The sequence below is a fragment of the Tamandua tetradactyla genome, chromosome 1 (genome assembly GCF_023851605.1).
Source record: "Tamandua tetradactyla isolate mTamTet1 chromosome 1, mTamTet1.pri, whole genome shotgun sequence".
NCBI classification, from domain to species: Eukaryota; Metazoa; Chordata; class Mammalia; order Pilosa; family Myrmecophagidae; genus Tamandua; species Tamandua tetradactyla.
Genome location: NC_135327.1, coordinates 163,561,839 through 163,579,375, shown reverse-complemented (window position 1 = coordinate 163,579,375; position 17,537 = coordinate 163,561,839). Strand labels below are relative to the sequence as shown.

At 37.1% G+C, this 17,537-nt stretch overlaps 1 protein-coding gene and 1 long non-coding RNA gene across 11 annotated transcripts in view; one reads left to right on the top strand and one right to left on the bottom strand.

Annotated features, from left to right (window-relative positions):
- Positions 1 to 352: 352 nt before the first annotated feature.
- CADPS2 (calcium dependent secretion activator 2) overlaps positions 353 to 17,537 on the top strand; it is a 617,203-nt gene continuing 600,018 nt past the window's right edge. For 4 of the 10 annotated variants that reach the window (XM_077119482.1, XM_077119432.1, XM_077119528.1 and 1 more), the window contains exon 1: positions 357 to 1,058. In XM_077119482.1, coding sequence (XP_076975597.1) covers positions 705 to 1,058 — 354 coding nt within the window. In that variant the 5' untranslated portion in view covers positions 357 to 704. Of the gene's footprint in view, positions 1,059 to 17,537 lie in introns of all 10 variants that reach the window. The other 6 variants (XM_077120033.1, XM_077119365.1, XM_077119348.1 and 3 more) reach the window with 3 other exon arrangements.
- Positions 1,705 to 17,537, bottom strand: part of LOC143649960 (uncharacterized) — a 33,801-nt gene continuing 17,968 nt past the window's right edge. Inside the window, exons 2-3 of the long non-coding RNA XR_013159273.1 lie at positions 3,173 to 3,245; positions 1,705 to 1,848 (exon numbers count right to left, since the gene is read on the bottom strand). This is a non-coding gene — a long non-coding RNA (uncharacterized LOC143649960). The remainder of the gene's footprint in view (positions 1,849 to 3,172; positions 3,246 to 17,537) is intronic.

Genomic DNA, 17,537 nt, shown 5'->3' with positions numbered 1-17,537 from the left:
TTTCTCTAAGCTCTCGCTCATCCGCGGGCATCAGGTTCGGGCTCGAGGGACCTTCGGCCGCTCCCTTCACCTGCTGCCCTCACCCCCTCACCGTTAGGAAGCTTACGGGAGAGAAAGAAGTTGGGTGATGGGTTCACAGCAGTCCAAGTAGCCCCAGATGCGCAGTCACTGATCCATCACCCTTCTCCTCTCTCCCCATTTGCAATCTGCGCACCCGGTCCGCGGGACCCCCCAGCACCCGGGACCTAACCGCGGCGGCGGCGCGCGCAGGCGCAGTCCGCGGCCCCGCGCCAGCTCCTCAACATTCCGTTCCACGTGTTGCTTGTTGTAGGCGCCACAGGTTCCCCACCTGCGCCCTGAGTCTCTGGCCGTTCGGCCCCTGCTAGCCGGCGCTAGGGGGCCGCGGGGCAGGCGCACCCGGGACTGGCCGAGCAACTCCAAAGGCGCTCAGACTGCCGCCCCCCCTCCCAGCGCTAACTCCGCCTATTCATTCCCCTTCTCCCCCCCTCCCCGTCCTCCTCCCGGCTCCTGCCCGCCCCTTTCGTCTTGGTGGTAGGAAACACTCGGGTTTCTAACTCGACGTGTCCGGAAAGCCCTGGCCAGTTTCCCTTTCGGTCTGCGGCGGCTGCTGCCAGCCCCGCGGCTCCTTCGGACCCGTGGGCGCAGCCGCCGGGAGTGAGGCTCCTAGGGGCAGCGGGCACACCATGCTGGACCCATCTTCTAGCGAAGAGGAGTCGGACGAAGGGTTAGAAGAGGAGAGCCGCGATGTGCTGGTGGCAGCCGGCGGTTCGCAGCGAGCGCAGCCGGCCCCGGCTCGGGAAGGACGGCGGGACGCGCCGGGGCGCGCAGGCGGCAGCGGCGGCGGCGGCGGCGGCGCGGCCAGACCCGTGAGTCCTAGCCCTTCGGTACTCAGCGAGGGGCGAGAGGAACATGAGCGGCAGCTGGACGAGGAGCTGGAGCGAAAGATCCGCTTGCAGCTGTACGTCTTCGTGGTGAGGTGCATCGCTTACCCCTTTAACGCCAAGCAGCCCACCGACATGGCCCGGAGGCAGCAGAAGGTGAGTTGCAGGACCGGGCGCCTCCTGCCGCCACTTACTCCTCCTCAGGATTTTCTCCCGGGAGAGCTATGGGGCTCCTGCCCGCTGTCCTTTCAAGAAACGCAGGACATTGCATTTTTGTTAGTCTTTGAGGGCAGGGAAATCTTTGGGTGAACACAGTGCCATAGTCCCCCGGGTAGCGGGTTGCAGCGGACACGTCTTCTCCCCTTCGCTAGCTGGAGCTGTCAGCTCGCCATCCGCGAGACGGAGACGACTCAGAGCGCCAGCCCTGCAGTTGTTGCACCTGGCCGGGTTAGCATTGGTCGGATTAGAATTCAGCTCCCACAACTTTAATTTCTAACAGCAGGGATACACTCCTGCCCATCTAATCAGGTTTGGTATTGCTGGGACTGAGCTTTGCCGCGTGTCTGAATGAATGTGTAGCTAGGTGAAACAGGTGGAGTCTGAATACTTTCTCTTAACTAGAGAGAAGTACTTGCTAGAAGGGTGGAATAAAAAAAACAAAGTTAATCGACAAGTTTTTTATGCTGCCATACAACCAGAACATCACATCGAAACACTGAAGAAGATAAGTAGCTTTGTAGAGTTGCTATGGGTAAGTAATTCTTGGTCCAAGTAGGCCTAGTGACACAGCTCTAGAGGAAAAATAAAGAATTGATACATACCCTCTTTATAACAAATGCATTTGTTTGCTTTTCTCCAAAGAGGTGGGGAATTTGTTTCAGGTGAAATGCCTGTCGCCTTTAGTTTTAAAACAAGAACTCAGGGGTCTGTGTTCTGTAGCACATACCTAAAAATTCAAATTGCCATAATTGGCCAAATGTTTATAATGGAAACAATTTAGAAAATATTTTCAACAGAATGCTGACCCTGGAAGCTTCTGTAGAAATCTCTAACAGTCCCCTCACTTTGCAAAAGGACTTGGAGATCCAGAGATACTGTAGTTTGCCCAAGGCATACCTAGATACTCATACATTTATTAGTTTCTGAAATACTGACTTCAGCCTCTGGGCATTTTTTAGAAATTTGGAGAGCTTTTGAATTGACTTTTGAAATACAGCTTTAGTTCTGAGTAAATGCAGTTCTTCCCTACTCCCCTAATTAACCCAACCTTTTAAAGGAGCCCAAACTGAGCAGCCGTTTTGGAATCATTCATTCTCTGCAAGTGCTTATGAGATGCTTCCCTTCAGCTGGCAGCTCAGGTAACCTAACCTTCCAGGTAGTTCAGAGTCATAGAATGCTGACAGAGACCTTGAGATCTTCTAGGTAGGCTTCTCATTTTGGAGGAGAGAAGGAATGTCAGAATAGTGTTTTCAGATCCCAAGCCAGTTGGCATGATTGAAGCCACCATTCTTCAGATCATTTGTGATTGCCCTGTGAAGTTGACCTGAGCCTTCTCCACACTTGGATAAGTGCCATACTTCCTAATTCATTGCTTACACTGAGTCTGTTCCAAGGCAGTTATTGTTTAAGCAACTTTGAACTTCAGTAATCATTAAGCTAAGTATAAATAATTTTTGACATATATCTTGTGGTATGTGGTCATATGAAGTTTATGAATATCATCCAGTTACCAGTTTAGACATCCATATAGCATTTAAGCTTTGTTTTAAAAATGTATTATAGTGTAAACATGCACAGTGAAATTAAGATGTACTTCCTATTTGGAATTTTTCCTTGAAAATGCTTTTGCAAAAAGCCATTTACTGATAGCTTATTTATGGGTGTCATTAATATTTGTGCATTTTGTTAATGAAACAAACTCTCCATAGGTTGTTCAAACAGTGCAGATCTCTCTGACTCTTCCTGTTTAAACAGAATGTTTATTTCTCTAGAAATTATTTGAACTGGCAAACAGGAGTCTTCACAATGCTCCCTGGGAGACTATTATTATAACCTTTTCTAGACATTACCAAAAATAATTCCAAACTATAAAAAAGAAACAAAATACTGAATATATTATTGTTTGCAAAGATGTTCAGACTGCTTGGCAATTCCTGTTTTCTACAAGTTGAGTGCACTGAGAACTGTCAGATTAATTTTTGTGAATCATTTCAATTTTTAATTAAGGAGGAGGCCCTATAACATAAGTATTTATTGCTTTCAAAACTTACTCAGAAGACTCTCTTTTTTAATATTCTTCTTCCTAATGGAAGTTGGAGCAGTTCTTGGCAGTTAAGTTTCCTTCTAGGATGAAAAATAAAGGAATTTAACCATGTTCATGCAAATTTGATGCACAATACAATAATTAATGCCAAAAAGCTTACTTTGAATCTTGAATTACACTGTTGGGTTACATAAAAGAAGTAACAGGATAATTATGAAATTACTAATCCATTGTATATTTTTATTCTGTACCTTCAGGTAGTCAGAGTGTAGAAAAAGAACTTAATAGCTTAAATTGTTGTCTTTGGAATGCATATTATTTCTCACTCTCACTTCTCTCAACATTGAGAATTTAGAAACTCAGAATTTAGATCTGAGAGTCCTCACTTTATAAATGAAGAAAACTAATCAGAGAGCCAAAACTCAGTTCTCCCATCAGTCAAAGCCATCTCACTGTCAGGGTTGGTGAATTTCTATGAACCCCGAAGTAGAATGTTGTTTATTTTATTTTTTCCACTTGGCTAAAATGGTTCACAAAGCCAGGAAGAGATTGTGTTCATGAGCTGTTTGATAAAGCTTAATTGCATTAGACTTAACTAAAACAGTAATTCTTTGCTTTTGGCTGGAATATTTCAGCTCAAAGGAATAACAGTGGTCAGCTTCTATCAGTCAGACCTCCTTACTCTTGATGGCTTTACAGAAAATTCTGGGTGACTCTGGAGCACACACTGTGACCAAAGCTCTGTGTGCAAGGTGACCACAACAGCTATGTAAACATAGCCAGGAATTTGCACTTATATGAGTTTGAAGTGACAAACAGCTATCTCAGAATGCTTTTAGTAGCGAACAGTGTGGAGCCTCTAAAGCTTACCTTGATTACCTTTGCACAGTCATAACACTGTCAGTAATAATTATGAATTTTGGGTGTTTCTAGATCACTGGTTAAAAATAAGATCTGTGTTGAAACTGGGAAACAATAACACAAGTAAAGCAAATTATTTGTTACTGAATAAAGGTAATGTGTTTGCCAGGTCTTTGGAAAACTTTGAGACCCTGAAGGAAAAAATGCTAATTAGAGTCCTTGGTGAATGCGAGGCAGGGAGACTCTGACAAGCATAGTGGCCTACATGGTAAATGCGTTCACTCATACAGTCTGCAGGTCTAAACTCATAACTCTATTTCAGGTGTGTATGATGTATAGTTCTAATAGTTTGGGGTAGCCAGAATTCTGTAGTAAGTTGCTCCTGTTCATTATTTTGTCTTTATTAAATTCACTAGAAGTCAGTTAAGATATGATGTGGCCAACTATTAATTTTTTCTAACTAGAAAATTAATGAAATAATGAAATTTGCACTTGATATAAGTTTGAGACGGGAATTAGGAACTTGAAAATGATATCTAATAACTTTCCGTGTGATTCGTATACACAATTTTTGCATTTCTATGTCCATTGCCACTATTATCATTTAATTGTACCGTATTAAACTTCATGTATAATAATCACTCCTACCGCTTTGCATAATTTTTCCCACTAAATCCATTTGAATGATGTGTACAAACAATGCTGTGAAATTGCAAAATGTGGGGAAGTAAGCATGTTAGAAAAAAAAATAATCAGGAGGAGACCACTGTGGGAAAATAATATTGGGTGAAATAATATATATGGGCTCTTGCCTTCCACTCTTCTATCTGAATGTTTTATTACAATAAAGTGACTACTTTTAGTTATGGTTTTTGGAAATTTTAGACTTTGTAGTAATTTTAATCTTAATTTTAAATTTCTAAGTGCTTACATAATCCCCAAGCTCAGGGAAAGAGACAATTTTATAAAAAATTAAGCTACAGATTTATAAAGGCGGAGAATCACTTTTTCCATAGCACTGTACCTTAGTGCTTTATTGCTCTGTGCCAGGTGACTTAAGGTATTCTCAGCACAGTTCATGGCCTATAATAAGAATTTAGTAAAAGTCTGTTTAATTCTTGGAAGTGTCTGATTTAGTAGTATGTCTCAAAGAATTAGTGAGGGTGGAGGAAAGATAAATACGAAAGCAAAGTGGAAGAATCTTCTGCTCTGTGGAAACTAGTGTCCCTAAACCTGTTTAGAGACCTCCAGGACTCACCCCAGTGTTAAAAAGAAAGTCATAAAAATGGTAATACCTATTGGTGTAGAACTAATGACTTTGAATTGACACCTTTCCAATGTCATTGCCAAAGCCAAGAGACAAGTAAGCATCATTAAAAACTCACAGTCTGCCTTGCTTTCTTGTCTGCAGTTTTCCAAGAAACCTGCTGATAGTCTAAAAAGCTACCTTCTTAGGGTGTTAGGATAATTTATGATTTGTGCTTCTTGGACTTTGGTACATTATAGTGCAAATACAGAAGGAATGGGATATGTTATTTGCTGCTTTTAATAATAGGAAATACATTGTCCTGTGGGGAGTGAGTTGGAAACTACATGTTAAAATAAAATGTCAGGCTGGACCTAACACAGCATCAGAGAAAAATGCTTGTTGTTTCAATTGTTTCATCTAACCCTCGGCGGGGTGTCCTGAGACCACAGCACTTAATTTGATGGAATGAGTTGTGCTAATGAGAATTCAAAAGGATTAAGTGATACTGGCATTTGCTTTTTTCTTTCAAAAATGAAATCGGGTTTTAATTTTGGTACAGTGGTTGCTTATAAAAGTGAAATAAAATATTGTCATTGTGATTTCTTCTTTTTTTGTTGTTGTTGATAATGGAAAAATAGCTCCTTTTATCTGTGCACTCACAAGGTAACATCACAATTTCTAAGATCCTTAAAAAGCTTCAGACCAAAATTAAGAAAGCTGGCTACTAAGTTATAAAATATGGGAATCCTGAATGAAAAATCCTATTGGTTATCATTTGCTAGAGAGGCAGGCCTCTTTTGAGTAATTGTACTATTTTATAGGTATTTTTAAATAATTTAGCCCATTCTTAGATTGAGAAGGAGGGGACTAGTTGCATGGTCAGGTGGTATTCTCATATGACTATTTCAGTTTCCAGGCTAGGAAAGATCTAGTGATTGTAAATAGTGGACATATAAAGAAGAGAAATGACATATTTTCTAGAGTTTTAAAAGTATTCAACAAAAATTATGGAATTCTTCTCCAAAATTGATATTTCATTTGATGACCGCTGAATGTTACCTAAGGATTTTGACTGACTTCAAGAATCATTCAAGAAGTTGAGAAGATTGTTAGCCAGATAATTAAAAAAACTTAGAAAACTGGGTACAATAAACTCCGATTGCAGCCTAAAAAATATAAATATATGAATGAATAAATAAATAAATAAATAGATAGATAAAAAAAATAAATAAAGCAAGTAAGCAAGCAGTGGTTTCTTATCCTTGGCTGCACATTTAGCATCACCTGGAGAGATTTTTTAAAAACCCCATTACCCAGGCTGAACTCAGACCAATTAAATCAGTCTCTGGGTGTGCAGTCATTAAGCTTCCCAGGTGATTCCAATGTAGAGCCAAAGTTGAGAACTAATGTTTGGAAAGGAAACTACAGGGATATGGCTTAGTTTCACCTAGGTAAGGTGAAAGTATTTGCAATAATGAGTGAGATTACAGAGTAATTAAACCTGCGTTCCATATTCAGAAAAAGGCAATAGGGATGCTCTTATCAAGGAACAGACACATCTAAAGGACTGTTTTAAAGTTCATTGAGTCAGTACAGTGGGAAGGCCAAGTGCATATTTATTAGACTTTTAAATGATCTTTAATTAGGTGATATGCTGGAAGCTTTTAAATTACATTAGCAGTCATGTCATTTATTCATCATCAAACCACAGAGTGACCACCAGATTAGCAGAAGAAAGCAAATATAGGATGGTTAGGACAAATAGGAGTGTTGTTTTCTATTCCTAAAGTGGGGAGTAAGGATACAGTGAAATCTCAGAATTGGCGCTGACACTGGGTTATTCCTAACTGAAGACTGCATTTCCAGAGGTCTTACAAGATTGCTGCTGGGTGGAAAGCTCTCTCTTAATGCAGTAGTAATGCATAGAGGTTTGTCTGAATGCAAGCTTAGCATTGTCAAGTAACTGTTTTATTAAATAAAGTAATTATAATTATTTAAACAAAAATTTAAGCGTGTGCTGATATTTTTCTATCTCCAAAATGTTACCATTAGGTGGATAGTAGGGAAAAGCCTGTTTTCCTCCAACTGCTTCAATAGGTGAAGTTGTTGATTTGCATTTGGAAGCCTTCTACTTTGTAATACATCATTGATGCTCAGCTTTGCTTTTTGAAACTTTAGCCCATCATTTTGTAAATTTTGCTTGAATATTTTCATTTTATTTATTCCATGTCATGTTTCATTTCACAATGGACATGTTATGGGCACGCGGTATGACAATTTAAAGGCTTGTCTTTGCCAAGCTGAAAGCTGAGATGGTATTTAAATTGCTCTGTTTGGATTGATTGTGAGAGTGTGTGTGTGTGAATGGTTTAATATCCTTTTCCCATTTTTCTATTGAGATTTTGGTTCAACTTAATTGAAGTGAACCCTTCATCACTTCAAAGGAGGCTTCAATTGAGGCTATTGTCTCAATTGTCTATTAATCTTTCCTTAATAATTTATTTCTTGTTTATGCTGGTAGACAATTAACTTTCCATCTGAAATTGACGTTTGAGGTGAGGACTTGCCTTATTTTTCAATTTTTTTTTGTTAAGCGCTACTTTCTTTACCAATATTTCATTAATCATGTTAATTTGTTCCTTCATTAACTCACTTTTCAAATATTTATTGAGTTGCTTGTATTTAACATTAACCAATGTTCTGTGGATATAATAGAGAATAAAACAAGCAGAAGATTTTTCATGGGCTAAAGTTCATTAGTTTGTAGATTACGTGCACATATATTTTTCTTTACATCTGTTTCTGCACTACCTATTATAATACATTGCTCTAGTTATTTTTTCTTATTGTTAGTACCATATAATTTTAATTTATTAGAGTGTTGCATGCTTAATATTTGGTGAGTTTAGTTCTGTCTTCTATATAAAAAATTCCTTACTGTCATCATCCTCTTCTCTTTCCCCCTTTTTTTGAAATATTGGGCCAGTATAGTATATTGGATAAGAAATCACTCTTTGGCTTCAGAGGGCCTGAGCGTATTCCTTCTCTGGTAGTCATTAATTGTGTGGAAATGGTATTTCACCCCTCTGCTTTGGCTTCCTCATTTGTAAAATGGGAATAATGACCTCATAGAATTCTTGTTATGATTAAGTGAGATGATGCATATAAAGTGCTTAGCAGGGCACCCATGCACACGTGCTCCAAATTAGATGCTCCTGTTTTTAATTGGCAACTTAATTATGAATATTTGAGAAAAAGCAGTTTTTACTATATTTAGACTTCTAGAAACATAGCATATCTCTTCATTTAGTTATGCCTGTTTGTATCTTTGTGATGTTTTGTAGTTGTCATTATATAGACTTCTAACATTTATAATCAAGGTCATTTTAAAATATTTTATACTTTTGTTCTTCTTATGGCTTATTTTCTCCTATTATCTTATTGGTTAAATAAACAATTTTTTGTTTTTTAATATTATTATTGGTCATATTACTGTACACTGTTGATGGTTTTAAAACTCATTCACCTACTTCTAGATTTTCAAGATAGATGGTTGAGTCATCTGCTACTGTTGATGACGTTTATCTCATCTCATCTTATCTTGTAGCTGTATCTCTCTTTTTGATCCTATCTAGTAACTGTACATCTTTTGCTTCACCTGTTACTGCACCTGTTAGAACGTCCAAAAGACTGTTTGTACTTCTTGCTGATACCCTAGTTTTGTTCCATGTTTTGATGGGAATTCTTTTAGCATTTCACTGATAAATATATTGTTGGTTAATGTTTCAAGATAAATATTCTTTATTTTAAAAATAATTATATTTTATTATATTAAGATGATGAAAATATCAGAAATGAATGTTGAATTTTATCAGATTCCCTTCTCATATTAATTGAGTTGATTGCTTAGTTTTCTTGAATTGAAGTGGCATTACCTTTGGGATCTGGAATAGTTTTTGTTGTTGTTAATATGTGAAGTATCTGATACTCAGACTTTTTTTGGGGGGTGGTGGGCATGGTCTGGGAATCGAACCCAGGTCTCCCACATGGAAGGCAAGCATTCTACCACTGAACCACTCATGCACCCTGATCCTCAGGCTTTTGTAAGAATTTATCTCTGAAATTATCTGTATCTAGAGCCTATTTTACATATTTTTCTTTCTTTAGCTTATTAGATTTTATCCTTATTCCAGACTCAAATATGATAATTATGTGATTTAAGAAATTTGGCCATTTCTAGATTCCAGATCTACTGTCATAATGTTGAACATATTTTTCATCTTTTCTCAATATTTTTTATGTTAGAATTAAATCCTACATTATTTCAGATTTTATCCTCCTTTAAAAAATATTTGTCAGCTATACCAGATAATCTTGTTTTTTACAAATATACTCTTTAAATTTATCAGTTATCTTCTTTTGTAAATTTCTCTTTTATTTTGTTCCTTTCTTCTTGTTTCCTTTAGGGATTCTTAAAGGAGGCTGGAAGAAGTGGTTGAGACGTAAGGGAGTGTTTTTTTAATCTGGTTTATTGATTAGGATGCCTTTGTTATTTTCTGATTTAATAGATAATGAATTACCTCTAGATACAGTTTGGCATAAATCCAAATGTTATGTTATAAAATGTAATTTTATTTTCTTGTAAATAATCTGCTATTCAGATTATATTCCTTTCCTACCACTAGTGTTTAAGTAGTCAATCAGAAGAGTAATTGAAAATTTTTCAAGTGTTGAAATAGTTTTTGTTTTCTTTTTATTAACAGGCTTCTAATTTTATTATTTTGATAGAATGTGCTTCACTGAACTATTCTTGGCATTTATAGTATATAATTAGATTTGTTACATTTTTCATCACAAATGAGTACATTTTCTGACTTTGGGGTTGAAAGTTTGCTAAATAGCTAATAAGTAGCATTGCTGTAGTGATCATTCCTATCTTATTTTTGCCTTCTTGATCTGGTGCTGACTAAATTATCCTACTATGATTGTGTATTTTTTATTTTTCTTGCATTTCTAGTAGTATTTGATTCATAAGTTTCAATGCCAGATCTTAGTAATATAAAGATTCATAACTATATACTTATAATCAGTGAAAGTAATTGTCTTTGATCCATTTAGTATGTGTGGGTGTTGTACAAGATTTCTATTTTGAGAATTTTAACATTGAAACCATTTTACACAATGAAACAACTTGCTTTTGGGAGAATTCATCAGAGATGGTGAGAACTATACATCACACATACATATATATATACTCATGGACATACCTTCATATTTACATAAACAAATTTATATGGTATTATGCACATTTTTCTGGCTATGTTGTATGGAGAAAAACTATTTTGAACAATAATTTTTTTCATAGTCTTTAATAAAGGTGTTTGAAATAATTTATTGGTAACACTGGTATTCTTAATCTTTATTTTGCATTTTATTCGGTGTTTTATCTTTAGTTATTTCATTTCCTGTTTTTACTATATATATATTCTACTTTTTTGTTTTTGAATATATCTGGAAAAAGGGGATCTGTTTTGCTTTCTCCAAAGATCATTCTCTTCAGGGTGTCTCAGCCCTTCTATCCCAGAGCTAGGGACAGGAAAAGTACCATGACATAATTCTTTCTCAACCTTCCTTATGGTTGTGTTTAATGTTTTGATTCAAAGAGCAAAGAACATGAATTGTAATAGGCCATCTCGCCAATTATCCTCATGGATTATGAAGTTAATGGCCATTCCTTTGGAAATTGAGTTAGGGTTTTATCTTTAGTTTCATTGTTATCATTTTTTTTTTTTTTGTATTTTTATGGGTCTGCCTGAATATTTTTATTCTAAGATGGGAAGAAATAGATTCCATTCACATGAAAACCTGTGCTCTTACTGCTTTAAAAAGTTTAGGGAAGTATATTACAAATTTTATTTAAAGAGATGTCATATTTTAGTTTGGTTCTCTAGAAAAATATCTAAAACTCAAAGACCGTTTTAACTAGAAAGACTTACAAAACACTGAATATCATCAGAAGCAATTCTGAAATATAACAGGATGACTCTAGCCTACATTTTTGTGGCATTCTGATTTTCTTAGTAGGATTGCTTATGTTCTGGGGTAGCAATAGGTAGAGGGGTGGAGATAGAACTGATTCTTATTCTTCAAACTTGCTTAAACTATGTCCAACTCTGCTTTTACAAGTTTTATATAGTAGTCTTCTCTATGAGGCTTTCTTTGGAGAAAGAAATGGTTCTTGGGTTAGAATAAATTTGAAGGTAATGGCCTTCGAGCAATACAGCTGAAATGACAGAAATGGAAGCCAAAATGTCCAAATAATTGTGAAAAATTAAGGTTATGTTTTTTAAGTGTGCAATATCAAAGAATTTATATAGAGGAGTTTGATTACCAAATCATAGATTCTTAGGTGCTAGACCTTATTTTTTCTTCTATTTTACCCTTTTATCCATAGTTAAGAGATTAGTAATGTGGGGATACACAATGTAATCCAGTTTAGAACCTGCTATAAGAAGCTGGAATCTGATAGGTGAAAAGGTGAGTTTATGGTTCCTCAAAGGCAGAAAATAGGCAAGTGAAGGAATTTTGGGGAGTGATTTGGCATAGGTGATAAATTTGAGCGGTTCATTTTCGGTTTAATTTCAGACAATCTACCTTTTCATACATTGACATTCCTAAACTGTATTTCGTATGTTGTATTCACCCTTTCTTACATTAGCTGATGAACAGCTTGAATTATTACTTTGTGGCTTTGCTACCCAACAATTAAGTTTCAGTAATGCTGTCCTTTATATAGACTTTTTTGGGGGAAACTATATAAATATAAATATGTTTGTATGTATATGCATATGTATTTATTTTGCTTTTGTTTTATAAAAATGAAGAAAAACTTATTTATCATATGCATAAGTTTCAAATATGGTACAACTGAGACATGGGTTACTAAATGTGCTACAAATATCTAATTTTGGCATTAATTGGATACTTATTATGTTTAATTGTTTTTTATTTCAATCATGAATGAAGGGAGCAAACTCAAAAAGTTTGTGCAAATGCTGGAATACATAATAAAATCAAAAGGTGAGATTAAACTGCATTGTTTGTAATCATTTTAGCAGTTGGCCTTTCCTTGTCTACTCATCTGCAATGTGACTAATACTTCAGAGAACTGCTGTGAAGATTGATTAAAATAATTTTGGTTCAGATGAATAGATAAACAAAACATAGTATAAACATAGAATGGAATATTATTCAGCCATTAAAAAGAATGGAGTTCTGATATATATGACAATGCAGATGAACCTTGAGGATGTCATGCTGACTGAAATAAGCCAGACACAAAATAACAAACATTGTATGATCTTACTGAGATGAATTAGTTAGAATAAGCAAATCCATAGAACCTGAAATTAGATTATCAGGTGTTGAGGTGGGGTAACAAATGGGAAGTTAATGCAGAATTTCTGTTTGGAATGATGGAAAAGTTTTGGTAATGGCTCGTGTTGATCGTAACACAACATTGTAAGTATAACTAACACAACTGAATTCTATACTTGAATATGGTTAAAAGGGGAAAATTTTAGGTTGTATATATTACTGAAATAAAAAATTTAAAAAGCAGGACTTTACAGCTCAGTGAACCCTAATGTATAAACTGTGGACTCCAGTTAATAGTATAATTATAATATTGTTTCATCCCAGGCACTATTTTAGGCACTGGGAATATAGATGTGTACAAGACAGCTCTCATCAGCTTATGTGGTAGTACAGGAGATGGATGGTGAATGCACATGTGTATGCATGCAGATTAAGGGATAGGTTGTGATGATGGGGGGGATTTGATGTTGGTGGTTATTGCCATGAGGGTGGTCAAGAAAAGCCTCTCTGAGGAACAGGAGGCTGTCAAACAGGACTTTGAATTAAGTTAAGAATTGAAACTTGTGAAGATGGGTGAGTTGAATGGGAGAAAAACAGCTCAGATGGGGTTAAGGCAGATACAAAAAGTCTTGAAAATAAGCTTTTGTTCTGAAAAACAGCCATGAGGTTCAGGGTGGCTAGAGAGAAATGAAAAGGGGAGAGTGGGATACAATGAATTTGAGGAGGTAGGCAGGTTTGGTTATTAAAGTTCTTTAGGACACGGTAAGATATTCAGTAATGATTGTGAGTGTGATAAGAAGCCATTGGAGGGTTTTGAGCAAGTTCAGAACGGAATCTTTATAAGATTTTTAAAAGATTTCAGTCTTATCTGAGAATAGTGCCACTCCATTGCACAGCTCCATGCAATGGGGGCACCATTTACAAGGAATGCATGTTTTTACAATGAATACAATGTGGCAACCTTGAGACTAAATTCTAAGGGGCAAGAATGAAAGGCGCGAGACCAGGTAGGAGGCTGTGACAGTGGTTCAGACTTGAATAGGGTGGCATCTGGTAGGTAATATAGAATACAAACAAATGGTATTTATTCAACATTATTTAACTAAGTTCATGAATTCATTATAATGGGCAATAGGGCAAAACTGCTGTTTTGGGACTATAACATTACTGAAAATATTTTGAAAGCAATTTTGTAAAAATAATGCATTATTGTGACTAAAAGTCAGGTCTTGCAGAGCTTATGGTAAAAAAATAAGTCTCCTCCCCTTCTCTTCCCCATTTCCAGTCATATCCCCATAAGGAAACCCTTTTAATTCTTCACTATTAATGTTTTTATTTTTCTGGAAAATACTTCGTAAATTAAAATAAGATGTCTATACTACTTTTTCTGGATTCATCATTTTAGGCTTTAGCCATTACCTTCTGCAAAGACGGGGCAGTGAGGGGGATTTAGCTCATGTAAATACCCAACTTCCTTTCTTCTACTTGGAGTGTGGTTATTTACCATTATTGGTTGTTTCAAGTTGATTCCCAATATGTCCCCCCCTGCCCCTTGTTCACAGCAATAGAAATTTTAGTTGGGCTCGTGGCTGTCCAGCTGAAGATTACATTTTCCAGTTTTCCCTTCCCACCCTTTTGTTAACTGTGGAACCGACAATGATTGTTTTTAGAGAGTGTGGGTCATATAGTCCTGGGGGATCCCAACTTTTTTATTTCTCCAACTTGAGAGCAGTGGACCAGATTCCATGAGACCATCAGTCTTCATGAAAAATTGAAGAGTCAATGCCTCTATTTTTATAGTACTAAGGAAGACAGGGCAGAGACAGCTGAGATTTCTCTAAGGAGAACAGAAAGTGAGTCTTGCCAAAATAGGAGCAAGTATGAGGCTTAAAATTGTTCGAAGATGTATCAATTGGGGAATTGATAGGCTGGGTAAAAAGCAGTATCTGTAACTTGACCCAACCTTTCTTGTAACTGCATATGTAGGCAAAGGATTAAGTTCAGGCTCATGAGATATGAATGGAAATCACGTGTACCAGACCTATGGGTCAAGTCCTGAAAGGGGAGGAACAATTCTTTCCTGTTCTGTTTCACCTTCCCACTAGCAGGCATTGTCATTGTCAGTTTGATGGACTTGACAGGAGTTAGAGCAGCTGTTTGGACCAGGAGATGGGAGCTGCTTGCCAAAAAAAAAGCAAAGCAACAAGTTAGAAGGAACCCACAATCCTGACAACTTCGCACAGGACAGTGGCCACACCAGTTCAGGCTTCTGTGTGAGAGAGAAGTGCATTTTTCTTGTGTTTAAAACTTATTTTTTTAAGTTAACGAATTAACCTTAGATCTTTGTTATAGAAGGTCTCTGTTAAATCTGGATGCTAACTAGAATTGGCTTTGTAATTTAAGTAATATACTGACCCCTTTATTTCTTCCTCCTACAACAATAGATATTATGTCAGACTCTTTCTGCAGACAGTAATTTCCAACTTAATATTTATTTCTTTTTTTTCTTCCAAAAAGTTCCCAGCCTAGGTGAGATACTTACTTTCCTAGATTCCCTTACAGCTAGGAGTGACCATGTGACATAAGAAACAGTAACAGACATTGTTAGCATTAGTCCTTTCCTTCCCCATAGTGTCTGGAGCTGTAGCAGTCATCTTGTCATTATGGGGAAAATAAGAGAATCTAGAAGAAGTGCTGACTGGCTCAGATATGACAAAACCATTGTCAGCAGCACCTACATCCAGGCTTTTTTTTTTTTTTTTTTTTTTTTTTTTTTGAAAGACAGAGAGAAGGAAGGAAGGATAGAAGGAAGGAAGGGAGGAAGAAAGGGAAACATCTTTTTAAACATTTTCTTGTTTTATTGTATTTTGTTTCTCCGTTTTTGTTACATGGGCTGGGGCCGGGAATCGAACCGAGGTCCTCCGGCATAGCAGGCAAGCACTTTGCCCGCTGAGCCACCGCGGCCCGCCCATCCAGGCTTTTTTATAGTGGGAAAAAATGACCTCCCAAGTTTGACGATTTATGTTGTCTTCTGTAACCATCATTAGGTCTTTGCATTTTGTTTAGTGGTTAATTTTACAGATTGAAAATCACTTCACAGAAGCTACCTGATCAAGACTTTCTAATTACTTTTCAATTGTAAAAGTAATTACACAACCACATAGTATGCATTGGTTGTATTTCTTTTCTTATAAGATTTTAAAACTTTCCTTGGAGTTTTAACTTGTTTTTTCTTCCCTAAGCATCTTGTCTATCTTCACTTCCTTAAGTTATTACAAATTGTAGACCAGTAGTTCTCAACAGTGATGGTATTGCCTCCCTAGCCAAAATTTTGGAAATTTGGCGGGCTGTTTTTGGTTTTCTCAATGATTGAGAGTTGTTACTGGTATTTAGTGGGTGGGGTCCAAGAATTCTAGAAATCCTGAGTTGCCTGATAAAGGATTGTCCTTCATTGTATGTGGCATTTGAGTGTCCTGTTCAACATTTATGTAGGTAAAAGCCTGTTTATAATTATTTGAGCTTAAAGAATAAGTCTTTATAAAATGCCAAGTATGTTTTGTATGATGTTAATACACAGTGTTCTTTTTGGAAATGCGGACAGCTCCTGAGTAAATTGAGGGAAGACTGAACATTATTTCTGTTAGGAATTTTCCCGAGAATTGCTCACCATTTTGGAAAATAATGTTGTTAAGACCAATGATGTTTTTGATATTTGCTTCCCCAGTACAGAATGCTTGTATCAGCTTCATTTTTCAGTTGTTACATTCCCCTTGGATATTCAAAATCTATTTAGCTCTTATTTAAAATGTCAAAATAAAGAATAGTCTTGATGATATTCAGCAAAATGTTGCTTACCTTATCTTAAATCTGATTTTTTCCTTATATGTGGGTGCATGCATCTAGTTCATCTTGTCTTTTAGAGCTGTTATGCCTAAGCATTTACATGCTGCAGTATCTGTTATTTCAATTATTTTTGGTAGTTTTAATTTATTAATTTTTAATTGGAACGTTAGAGATAAAAAATCTAGCTATAAATTTCATTTCTGGATAGCAGAAGGGTTATTATTTACCTTTTCTTTTTTTCAAATTAAAAGGGTGTTACCAATTAGGGCCCAGCAGGAAATATCTGTCACTCTCCAAGGGACTATTCATAAATTACAAAGGGTTGGGCAAGATTACAGGAACCCCTGAGGAATGGTGAAACTTTCAGGAATTAGCTGAGGCTGGAAGTCTTTACTATTCCCAGGCCTTCTTGGGCAAAAAGGAGAGTAGTGACCTTCCCTGAACTAGGCTGGAGCTGTGGCCATGGGAGGGGGGGCTGTCTGACAGAGGGTGTGATCTCCAGTTGCACAATCCAGTCACCGCAATGTGAGTGGCAGAGAGAGTTGGGGGGAGAAACACAGAGACCCTCCTTTTCTTTCTTTTCCCTCCCTCTGATTTTGTGTTGGTGCCTCATCCTTCAGAGAACCCATGTTGAAGCTGCAGGGGAAGAAGACCTGAAGGGGAAGATGACTGGGTATTGCGGCTCATTAAAATTCACTTCCTAAGGCACAGCACAGGCTAGAGAATAGGGGAGAGTGCATCTGGAGGACATATAGGGATTACATAGGGCATGGTTAGGTTTGAAAACCACTGTTTCAGAGAATATTAATCTATATTCTTGCCTTTTTCCTAGATATGCCCCTTCTGTAGCCTTTCTCCTGCTTGCTCTAATCTGATCTGGTGTTTGGACCCCAGGCTGAATTGGCATTCTCTCTTCATTGTTCTTTGGAGTTGGAGCTACTGTTTGCTGACTTTCATTTTGTTTGAACCTTTCCAGAAGCAACTTCCTAAGAAAGAGAATGTGTTAAATTTTCTGGTTCCCTGTAGAATTGAAATTTTCTTT